Raw genomic sequence first — 12,722 nt, 5'->3', positions numbered from 1 at the left:
AGAACTTCATGCTCTTTAAAATATAAAAATCCCCCAAAGATAGTCAACTGCATCCAGAACATAGTTCTGTCATCGTTCTCGGGGTTAGGTGTCCAGGTATCATTCTGCAATTCTCCTGACTGCATGGTTTTCAATGCCAGTTCCTGGTCACCCAGCTCTCTGGCATGGGCCCTACAATCCACCTGCTCTTCATCTAGGTGATAATGATAAATATGTCATGTCCTTGATATGCAAGGACAAAAATTTTTGTCCTTGGGATGTAGTGATAGAAACCCAGTTTTTCTGATACATGGTATGGTTTATTTACCATCTGTATTCAATATTCAGGGAAATTAATTTAAGACAAAAAGAAACCTCTGCCCATTCCGCTGTATCTATGTCTCACATTCCTCCCATACCTCTAAGTAAGCTTCATTTAGGTTTTCATTACTGTTTCTGTTCAGCATTCAAAATGTTTGTGTCAGGCCCTAACATACTGTGGGTCTTCCTACAGCAGCTGAAAACTCCTCTTTCCTGGTCCTCTGAACTGATCTTTCAAAGCATCGTTGCCTTTTGGTCTTCAGGTTCTCAGCCCTACAAATCCTCTTCCAGAATTCAAGGTAAGAAGTCACCGTTCCAGTTACCAGCTTTTGCTACAGTGTTTGAGTGTATGTGTGGAGGATGCTTCTCATTTAGTCCATTACTTCACTTTTAGCACTTATTTAGAAGAAACTGCAGACCTGTGCAAAACAGCCATGAAAATCATTCGGGTAATTCCCAGTTCCCCGCTGGTTCTTTGCTGGAAAATTTTAAGTCTTTTTTTCAAACTCTCTTTCCAGTCAAATATATTTTCATGATATTTTTTGCCCCCAAAATTATATTCTGATTTTTTTTTTTTTAATAATCTGAGCTGAGCAGCCTATTTGGTAAAAGGTAAACATTCATCAGAGGGTGACATAATCCCGAGTGTTAACAAACTTCACTTCCCCAGCACCTGTGACCCCTGAAGCACTCATCAGCTTAATTTGCAATCCCCATGCACAAGCTGAGGTCGCAAATCACAATGACTCGAGTTTATCATGATGTAATTACCCTGGTAAAATTACATTGACTCAGTAACAAATGTCTTCAATTACAATTAAATTACAGGGACTACTCAGCAGCTTAAACAGATCTTCTTGACAGGTTTGCACACTGGGAAACATGACTAATGTAAGATTTCTCTGGATACAGCACATGGTGCCCTGATGGAATTTTTTTTTTTTTCTTTTTTTTAATTTGCTGACTACTCCCACATTTTTCAACACATTCTAAACCTGCAAGGCCTTCTCCTACAGTGCTAGCTGGAGCAAACGGCTGATACAAGGCATCACATAAGCCTAAGGAAGATCGCTCAATAAAGTCAGTGCTTCTCAAATAGGTGAGACATGAAAAAACTTTAAACATCTAGGTCAGCTTACTCCCGTCCTTTCTTAAGTGATCCTGAAGATCTGAAATCACTGCATTTGCTTTTCAAGGCATGGCTTTTTATTTGTAGCTATACAGACACTTAATGTAGCATGTGGGTTTTATACTCACCCTTGCACTTTGGCCAGCAATAAGCTGGTCATCTTCAGTCTGAACACTTGTTCGGCTGCGAACGTCATAATCTTCCTGCTCAAAGTCTGAATCATCCTCTAGCTCTTCAGGGGTCTAGAGAGAGAGAGAGGGAAAGAAAGCAAAAGAGAGATGACAAGCTTATAAAGGATACAGACAATGTCCTATGTACAGTAAGCTCTTATTTCATCAAATACCTGCCCAGGAAATGCTGTTTCTCTTTCCTTTTAAATTAACTTGTCTGCCCAAGCAGTCAAGAACTGAAATTGAATTGTCTTAAAAATTAAGTTGTTTCATCTCTAGTTTTCTTTATAAATGGCATTTATCATTACCTTGCTGCAACTTTTCTTAACATAATGAATGCAGTTCCAGGAACAACTATCCTTTGGACACACTAACAACCGGAATGCACTATTTCAAAATAATGTTATTTCATATATAAATGGACACTAATACTATTATATTACTGGAATCTCCATGTAATCTTCAAAAGAGAAAGTAAATACCTGGGAAAAAGTAACTAACAAGCTGGAAGAAAAAGTTATCAAAGCAAATAAGAGATTTCCCCTTGAAAGAAAACGTAAATTATGTCAGCTGGTTTTGAAACAAAGGTAAAGTTTATAATCGGCTTTATCTTGTTAAGTCACATGGTTCTTTTCAGATACAGAGCTTTGGAATTTGCCTCATCCCCTAAACTGAAACCACGTTATCTCCATTGCTGGTGCTAGGAATGGTGTGAGGGTCTCTGGGTAGATTGATTAAATCTAGTTAGGTGTATGTTGGCTTCAGGTTGTTTAAAATGTTGGAGGGAGGGAGAAAAAAGATAACTGATGTATCTGTTTATTTGGTTTTTTTCACCTTCTAGCAAAACATTAGGAGCAAAAAAAAATTCCTTATGTATATACAAAGAGATAGCCTACTTTAAATCACTATTTAGTACTATATTTAATATAGATGGTACAAAACCAGAAACAGTCTTTAGAAGGAAGATTATATTCCATTTTGTGCTTGAATAGCATCTAGTACACCAATCTGGCCACGAGTAACTTCTGCAGGTACAATATGTGATAGTGGTAACAGAAAAAGAAGATCACAGTAACTGTGCAGAGAAATCCTCACCTTACTGGATACCTGTAAGCCTCAGTGTTAACCTAGAGGGCCAACCGCTACAGAAGAAAACATCCATGCTTACATTTCATGCTTGGAGGCAACATCAAGTTTGCTAGCAGAGGTGCTAATCATTGCCAGTTGTCATTACAGCTCTGTCTTGAAGATGCTCAGTCACTAGGAACTGGTCCAAACCCTCTAACATAACGTAGAGAAGTCTTTTGGCGATATTTATATTACAACCTGGTTTCCAACATGAAGTGCACATCACTGTTTGTAACAGAAAATCAGCTGCTTTGCTAGCTACATGGTGCACATAACACAGAGAGTAAAACACAGCCATCGTCATTTGGCTTGAAGAGTATGAATTAAATACGTGTTTTGATGCTGAGCGCTGGAGGAAGAAATAACCAAGTATGACAGTATAGTAATGAAACTCAGGCTGCAGCTCTGAAGAGATGCATGTATAAATAGTGTATATAACAGGATAGACAGGAGGTGAAGTTTAGGTGAAAAAAAAAAAATTGTCTTTTCTCTTCTGTCACAGGAAAAAAAAGAGATTGGTACCCATCATTATGATGTCCAGTGGTCTTGCTTTCCAGTCACCTTTAATCACTCTATTCTCTCTGCTCAGCTGCTTGAGGGCAGGATGGGACTTTAAAATCTGCCATAAGCAAACCAGCTACTAAGAGAATCATACAGCTCCCCGAGCAAAAGAGAGTATTTCCTATCATAGAGCTCAGCTTTTCATCTGCCTAGGCTTTATTGTGAAGAATAGGAACAGGGTGGAGAGTTTCAACCCCTTCTTCATAAACCATCTGGCTTTTCCCCATCCTCCTAGTCCATTCAACTAGCCAGTTGCACTGGTCATTGTAAACCAGCACCCTTTCCCCTCCCAGGTATACTCTTCTTGGTTTCTTCTGTCTCCACTTTTATAGATAAGACTATAAAAGATAATGTGCAGCCCTTTCTCAGGCTTTCATAATCAGAGTTGCAGTAAAGTAAGGGCATAACATTCAAAATATTTCATCTCAACACAAGGACATGAGGATGCCTCTTCAAAAGTTAAAATATTATGAAAATTCTATGTTTCAGGGAGTTATTCATAAAGAAACATTCAGAAAAATACATATTGCTGTTACTGCCTGACATTCATAATCTTAAAATTTGTGGTCTTTAAAAGATTGAAACTTAATGGGTACAGATGTTGAATGTGGAGAAAATGTACTGCAAACCAAAAGGACAAGTTAATGCAACTGTTAATAATATACTACAACTCAAGAAATCTCAGTATTTCCCCTCTGTACAAGTGAGATCTAATTCAAAACTAACTTTCAGATTCACTCACTTAAGGTTTTCAAGTGTGGAGAATTTAACACCCTCATTTTCTTCCAAAAATAGCTACATTTTTCATTAAGATGAAGAAGAGTAGTTAACTGTCATCTGTATGCTGCCATTTCAAACATGTTGCATGCTTTTCACTCTTGCACCATCGCTTTGTTTTATCTGATCTCTTGGAGATGCAGCCCATATATAACAAGGTCTCCTATTTGTTTAGACACAAAGGTATAAAAAAAGAGATATTATATTGAAGTACTTTGGCTTAAAGATTTTTACTCTTAGCAGGGCCTTCTAAACATACCATAACAACTCTAATTTTTGTGCACAACTAACAGGACCATGGTATTTAAAACCTAGTTTCCAAGACAACAATGTCTGGAACTTAATTTATCTGAGTTGGAAGACAGAAGGACTGAATCAGTCTTGCAGACACCGGAACCTATGGTCACACAGACGTAGGAAACATGGATCTGAGATTGGAGACAGCTTCCAAACAAAACTCTGACAACCACCAGTGGCAGGAAGAGCTAGAGTAATTTTTAAAACTAATAGATTTTAGGAACTCATTGATTCCAACAGAAAAATGGGCCATTTTCATAATTTTTAGTCTGTCTGTTCTATAGCACAGGCCATAAGACTTCCCAGGACTAATTTTTTTCAAATACAATATCTCTACTACACATAAAGCATATTCTTCACTTCATTCATCTAATTCAGATTAATTCTCCCAGTGTAGAAGAATCTTTCACAATCCCAGATAAATCACCTAGTAAATATATACTTTCTCTTTTAAGATGCATGCCTTATTTCTAATGAATTTGGTGACTTTCAGCTTCCAGTCATTGGGATTTTTTTTTTTTTTTTTTAAATATCTCTCTGGCTGCTAGACTGAAGATCTTGCTATAAACAAAATATCTTCCATCAATATAATCTTGTTTAATGTTTTGTAACTGCAGTACAAAAATGTGAATTATGCATGTATAAGTCAGAAAATGGCACATATATACAGATTTATAAATGCTATTTGTTTAATATTTCACCAATTCAAATATACTTGATGAAGATAGAAACCCCACTATGCTATAGTGCTGTATACACTTAAAAACTGTAAGATGCAGTTATAAGAATTTCAGCACTGTAAACACTAAGTCAAGTTAACCTTGTAACGAGAGGAAAGACAGACTGAAAAGAGATTCCTCCATTTTTTACCATGAAAATACCCTCTAATTCTAAAAGCTAAGGAGAAAAAAAGGCCTTTAGAATACACTTTTCTATTCAACTCCACGCTATTCTGTATATTTGGTTTTGCACAAAGGCAGTTGCAGCCTGAGTGACTCAGGTGCTGCAAGCAGTATCTCAGTGGCAAAGACAGAGAACCTCTCTCACAGCAGGTCTTCAGCTGTTTAATGAGTTACAGTAAAATCTAACACTAAATTCAACCCGAGAAGTAAGAGGCCATCAATGTAGACACTGAACCCCACAGCACCCTTTGGAGATAGGCTATTTAAAAAGATGATGGGATTCTGCACCAAGTCTAGTTTTCCAGAGGATCTGAGATGTAGCAGCACCTTGGATTGCACCACAGTGGCTACCCCATAGGTGATCAAGGCTAAGCCTACATTGACAAGTGTGGAAGAGTAGAAGAGGATTCAGACATCCAAACAGCTGGTGCTAAGGACCCCACATTTGCACTACCCTTATTTCGTTTTTATTCAGGCTCGCTGTAGTCTGCTCCCATGAACGGAAAGTCCCTTAATGACAGAAGTGCATTTAAGACACTCCTAGAGCACATCTTCCAGGATCGCCCCAAAGAATCCAGTTTATATGCTCTGAGACTACTCGGTGACATGAACTAAAACTCAGCAAGCGGGAACAACTGGAGATTGGCTCCAAAAGTGCACTCCTGATCCAAACAAATGTTACACTAACGCTAACGTAGATGCAACTAACGGCGAGGTTGCCGATAGCAAAGGCCACGTATGGAAAGAGAAGACTGGCCCTGGAGATACATAAGAATGAGAAAAGGTGCCATTGTGATTCTTCCTAACCGTAGAAAGGGTTTCGGTCTAATAATGAGGGAATTTCATAAGTAGCTATGAAAAAACCAAAGTGTAATTTGATCCCGATGCAGGAATTTAAAAGATGTTGGAACTAAGTTATTATTTTCTATCTTATTTTTAGGTTCTATAATTATACTCCTACATTTATTTATACTACTTCTTAAGTTGTGAAAGAGAGTTTTTTCTTCTGTATACAGTATAGTCATAGTCCCCAGTGCAAAAATGAGTCTTCTTTCTCCTCCAAAGGAACAATAAAATCTCCCTTTCTCAAGGGAAAAGAGAAGAACAGCAATTATCCCTCTATCCTTCAGCTTACTAAAAGTAATAATACCCACAAAAATTAATTTAAAAAGTGGCTTTATTTCCTCCATGGAATGAGGGAATCATCTCAGATAAACTCAATCTTTCATGGCATGCACATGAACAATTACTGCCTGAAAATAATTGTTTGTGTCAGATGCTCTAAAAAGTTTTCAAGTTTTGACTTTGTTTTGGTTCGGTTTTTTTTAATAATTCTGCAAAAAGTTTTACAGCCTGAATTAAAGGTGTGTGTGAGATTTAATAGATTATTAGAGAAAAATATTCTAAAGACTGTATTTTATAACTTAATGCTCACCCTTTAATTATACTTTCCATTTCAATGTGAGATGTCCAGATGGGAATGCTAAAGAGTGTCTCAAAATGAAACTAATTTTGTTTTCTACAGAAAATAAGGTTCTGATTCAGCAAATTCTGGTCTATGTAAGCTTATATATGTGGATTTTCCCAGTTAACTCACAAGGATAATGAGTCCATTTATGTCCTTTAGTTCTCTGCCTGGGTAAGGAGCACTACATTTACCTCCATAAAAAAGTTAATTGAATGCAAAAATACATCTTCCTAATCTGAGTAAACAGAATTCATTAACTCATATCATACAAGGAGCGGAAGGTAGTAGTGATACAATTACAAAAGTAACCTGGGATGTTTCTAAGGAGACTGCAAAGCCTGCATGCTGATCAGCTTTCCAAGCTAGTGGTTAATACAACAGTAAGACAGCAATGAAATAAGTGAATGTGCATCAAGAATTTAAAATGGTGTTTTGTGCTTAGCAGAAACATCTCAGCCAGTATGGACAGTCTCATGGCAACCTTTCTGGGACAGCTCTGATGTACAGGGGGGTGCTGGAAGCCAGAACTCTGCACAGTGGATGGGAAAGCATGGGTCTATAGCAGATCCCACCTGATGATTGTGTCACATGAAGCAAATTAAAATGACTCATGAGAGACTATGAAAGATTCAAATGTGCTTAGAAGTGGTTCTTGTCCTAAGAGAAGTTTGGAAACTGCTGTTACAGACTAAGGAACTGGATAATCAAAGGGAAAATGGAGATCCTTTCCTACGCAGATCTTTCGCTTCCATCCCAGTCCAGAAGAGCTGCAAATACCCCAATGTTGCAAACCCAGGAAACAGGGTGGGTTTGCCCCCATCATCAATCGCGACTATAATTCAGGCTACCTGAGATTAGCACTGGGTAGGGAATGGAATTTATGTTTCACAGTCATAAAATTAAGCCTGTCGAAAGCTTTTTGTGTAAATGTTAATACATAGTGACAGTTGACTAAAATTAAGCTATTTTGGAGCGCTCCAACTTCCTGAAGCCTTACATCAGTGCCATACTATACTCACAACCACAAGTGTATGTTACCTGTTTACTCAAAGGGATAAGTTTTGTTTTAGCACTGTTATTTGCTTCATAAGTTTTCTCTGTGGTTTTCACCGCAGCTTTATTTGTACGTGGCTTTCACTGGGACAAATTCAAGGTAATTTAGGTTTCAAGTAAGAGTTTCAATTGCTGAAGAGATGTCCAAACCAGGTTTGGTTTGTTGTTTTATTTTTTTTTTTTTTTAAATCTTTGACTGTGGACTACACTGAAAAGCAAGACACACATCTACTCTAACAACAGTGATGTTGTTCTGTGTTTTGTTTTTTTTTATTTACCTGTTTTTTTAAAAGATGCCTAAGTAAATTGAATCAACTGGTTAGTCAACGCTGAAATGACACATTCTTTACCTCAGTAAACATTCAAAACCATCCCTGCAGAGGCTCACTGGAGCAGCAAAATAATTTACTTATTCATTTAGATTTTATCCAGACTTACTTCACATCCTAGGCAGCACACATACGTTAGGAAAAAAAAACAAACCAACAACATTCTACACAAACTTTGAAAATCTTAGCAAATTAATGCTATTACTATGGAAACAGTAATGAAGTTTGCATCTATGGGCAGTTGTGATCAAATCTTCCCCTAGGTGATTAAGAAATTAATCATGGTTCATCCCCTAAAACACTCTCATCTCTTTACTGACAAATTCTTTTTTGCTGCACATACTTTCGTTTCATGCTTGTTTCAATGTCAAGCTTTTCTGGTTTATTATGAAACAAAGTTGATTCCAAGAAGCTTTTATATTCCTCTCATCCAATGCGATACTTTCCTGTAAGTCCCAATCTTTATTTCCCAGGTGCCTTACATACCCTTATCATCAGAACAGCTTTCCTGATGTCACGAACTCCATCATAAACCAAGCGGGAGGCATCTATGAACTCATTCTCTTCAAATGGCTGTGGGACATTCGCACTCAAAGCTTCAATGGCAACCTCAACTTGTTCAGCAAAACGTGGCATAACTAGATTAAACAAAATGAAAGAGAGTAAGATTAGACACCTTCTTTCATGAACATTTTCCCCCTGCCCTTGGGCATAAATACTTTCCAGTAGACATGGTACCTACTGTTACAATTTCAAGACCCGGGAAGGCTCATGGCGTGGGTTTGTACCAACTCTACACATGCAGAGCTCTAGCACATTTTCTGACAGCATGAAAATATCCATCTTCATATTCTCTCCTCCAATTGCACAACAAAGAATGTAAAACTTCCTTTAAAAAGTGTGATTTACTAACTTTTAAAAGACTGCAAGCTATCTGAGCTATCAGCAAAGTACATTTAAAACCTTTACAACTTGAAATGAACACAGTACATATTTATACCAAATGATCAAAGCAAAATGTAGCCATTATGCCTACTAATTTAGATAACTAACTGCAGTCTAGTTCATACTGAATAATAATAATTGTATAAGGGACAAAACATGTTTAGAATGCAAAATCTAGCAAATTACTTTTGTGAAGGCATGTAAATGGACATTCTGTTTCTTCATTATCATCATTTATATAACACAAAAAATACCCACAGATATTAGCTAACGGTATTATAAACTGTTGTATAAGCTTTTTGAATACATCTCTTAAAGCAATTATTTACTTATGTAAATATTTTAAAGGCATTCCTTGAAGTAACCAGAGGCTTTTCTTCAAATTTTATACAGGATTCCTTTGACGGTATAATCATAGAATCACAGAATCGTTAAGGTTGGAAAAGACCTCTAAGATCATCGAGTCCAACCGTCAACCCAACACCACCATGCCCACTAAACCATGTCCCTAAGCACCTCATCTACACGTCTTTTAAATACCTCCAGGGATGGGGACTCCACCACTTCCCTGGGCAGCCTGGTCCAATGTCACATATGCAGAAAGATAAATGTTCCCCAAATCAGTCCTCTAACAACTTAAGCCCAAATCCTACAAAAGGAACATGAACATCAGGTCCCACTAATTATAATGCACCCATACTCCTGTACTTAGTTACTCCTATTCTTCAATATTTTAACATTAATATTGGAGGACTGGGCTCTCACAAACTACAGGACAAATAGAATTAATGCTTCATTAGAAACCTGGATACAAAATCCGTTGGGATTAATTCTTACAAATTTAAAAAACTTGGGTCAAGCTTCAGATTTATAGATAGCCATTTTTTCATTATATTCACATCATTTTTATCATTTGCCGCCTTCTAGCATCTAGGTACCCAAATCATGTACCATTGGCTTCATTATTTTGGCATTATAATTAGAAGAAGAGGAAAAGATGATTCCTAACTCAAACACTGGCCTTTTTTGTTATAATATTGTCTTTCTTTATAATTTTTTAACTAGACCCTATTTTTAATACACTTTTTGGTAGCCTGAGCCCGACTGAATAATATAAAGGGGAATTTCCAGTGTCGTTTCATCAAGAGCAGTGACAATCTTTCCTAGGAAGTAAATTTTCACTGTGGCAGGAAATCACATTTCCTTCTTGACTAAATGTCTTTAAATATATTTTACTCATAATGAAAACTATGTTTTATGCACCTTACTTACTATCTGATTTAAAGCAAAAGCACAGAAAAACATGATTCAAGACTAGTTTACATTTTGAAGAACAACTGGCAGCAACTACGAGCTTCACCTTTCTGTTTCTGGCATTTAAGTATTACTCACTTGATGTTAAAGGGGAATCCTTTAAAGGCATATATCTATTCAAATCTTGTTTATTCTGCCTATATATACATATATATATGTTTGTTCATGTACACAGATGAAAGAACAAAATTGTATCTTTCATGCAGACAATTCAGTAAGTGCAATAAGTGCTTGGGATATACTGGAGAAAACAGGAAAAAGTGTCAGCAGCAATAGACTTAAAAAAGTAAAACATTGCTAGGCAGAGGGGAAACATTTTAAGTAGAAAAGGAGTTTGAGAGAGCTGGAAGTTTTGGAAGGAGTATTAATAAATGCATATATCAAATTATCTTAATTAATGGAACACTTGAAAGTGTAGTAGGAGACTAATATGATTGCATAAGGAAGTCTTTAGCCTGAAAATCAAAAAGCAATCATTAAAAATACAATGAAAACAAGTAAACATAAAGAATAAAAGAAAAATTATTTAGGGCCGTAGGGATAAAACAAGTAAAGCTAGAGATACAAAAATGGCAACAGAAAAGGAGGCAAAGAACCCTAATTTTTAGGGTCCTTACATTTCTGTCTAGAATTTCCTATATAGCAGAGGTAGTCAGGTATTTAACATAATTAAAAGTAAGTGCAACAGACCTGAATTAGGAAAGGGCAGTTTGGAGACCATCTACATAGACATAAAGAAATGTATCTATTAAATATGTCTTCAAGTTAACAAGGCATAATAAAAATTACCCTGCAGTTCATAAGAAAATAATCAAAGCTGGTTTTGAACCACCTTTGAGAACTCAAGAAAAACAATAACAGCGAAGGTTCCAGGGAGTTAGAAAAAGAAGAAAAAGCACATATCTATTTATCTAAAGGTAGAGAAGAAAAGAAGGAAGAATTATAGGATATTCAGCCTAATTTCAGTACCCAGAAAGAAAATGAAACATGATGTAAAGCAATTAATGTTTAATTATCTTGTAAATAATGAGCAGATGTCAGAAAGGCAACAGATTTGTCAAAATAGGTTGCATCACACCATTACATATTTTCCTTGACAGGGCAGCTAACTAGTGGGTTGGGAGAAGCAGTAGATGTGATACAGCTTGACTTTGGTAAGGTTTTTGACATGGCCACACACGACATTCTTAGAGGCAAAACAAGGGAAATGTAAATTAAATTACTGTAAGGTGGACATGGAACTCATGAGAAAAAGCATCTCAAGGAATAATTACCTGTGGTACGTTGTCAAACCAGAAAGATAAGACAAACGGATTTTTGCAATGTGTCGAACAATGTGATGCTATTGTAAAAAATGGCGAAGGTCAATCTAGAATTATTATCATATATAAAAAAAGACTTGAGAGAAGATACTGTGAAGTTGCACAGTGAGGCCCTAGTTGGAGTACTATGCCCATTTTTTAAGTATCCGACAGATTTTTGTAGTGCGTATATAAGAAAGATGAGAAAATGTTTTTTTTTAAAAAAACCCCATATTTTGTGGTTGTATCCAGACATCTATTTCTATGTTTCGGTAACATAATTTAGTCCAAATAACATAAATGCTTCTATACTCTTTATCTAGAAGCTACTTCCAAATCATGTTTAAACTACTCAAATAAAGGAACCTCCACCAGCTCCTCAAGGAAATTGTTCATAGCCTGATAAGAGTTCACTGCTCAGATTTTTTCCCCAAAAGAAGAAGATAAAGATGGTTATCTTAGTGACCATTGCAATTCATTTATCTTCTTGCAATATATATTGTAATTTGCATTTAACATCTAAACATTATATTTGGGCTACCATTATTGTTTTCCAATTTTTTTTTTACTTGACCTATGAATATGAAAGCACACAGAAAAAGCAGGCAGGGATACATGCTGTATTTGTTATGCTAGTCTGGTCAAAAGGAGACCCTCTGAAGTTGTAGACTTAGGCACAGAGATCTAGAAAGGAGATATAGAAGTGAAATATTTTAAGAGATTATTTACTTGCTAAATCAGAACTCCCCCCCATATCACGGAAATTGTTGCTGAAGTATTTAATAGGCAGCTATAGGGTCTTTGTTCAGCACCAGATCCTGCAAAATGTGCTATGATAAGAAACACTCGTCACCAGAAAGAAACATTTAATTTCTGAGAGATGTTTTAAATTCATACTTTTCTTTACTAAAACAACGTTAATGGACTTACAACCACCCTTTGCTTGAAATGGATGTACAAGAGGAACAAGTAGGTAGAGATCAAAGCAGAGCTCAGTCATCAAAGGAAGACAGGCTCTTCCACATTTTTCCATATTCTCTCTGTATGG

The 12,722-nt window shown here is 36.4% G+C and overlaps 1 protein-coding gene across 2 annotated transcripts in view; it reads right to left on the bottom strand.

Moving 5' to 3' along the window:
* The window catches only part of CTNNA2 (catenin alpha 2), a 548,499-nt gene that overhangs the window by 38,512 nt on the left and 497,265 nt on the right, over positions 1-12,722 (bottom strand). For both annotated transcript variants that reach the window (XM_076335695.1, XM_076335693.1), the window contains exons 13-14: positions 8,601-8,752; positions 1,558-1,671 (exon numbers count right to left, since the gene is read on the bottom strand). In XM_076335695.1, the coding sequence (XP_076191810.1) occupies positions 1,558-1,671; positions 8,601-8,752 (266 nt within the window). The remainder of the gene's footprint in view (positions 1-1,557; positions 1,672-8,600; positions 8,753-12,722) is intronic.

The sequence above is a fragment of the Aptenodytes patagonicus genome, chromosome 4 (assembly GCF_965638725.1).
Source record: "Aptenodytes patagonicus chromosome 4, bAptPat1.pri.cur, whole genome shotgun sequence".
NCBI classification, from domain to species: Eukaryota; Metazoa; Chordata; class Aves; order Sphenisciformes; family Spheniscidae; genus Aptenodytes; species Aptenodytes patagonicus.
Note: the sequence above shows the minus strand (reverse complement) of the source record. Positions and strands in the feature narration are given on the sequence as shown.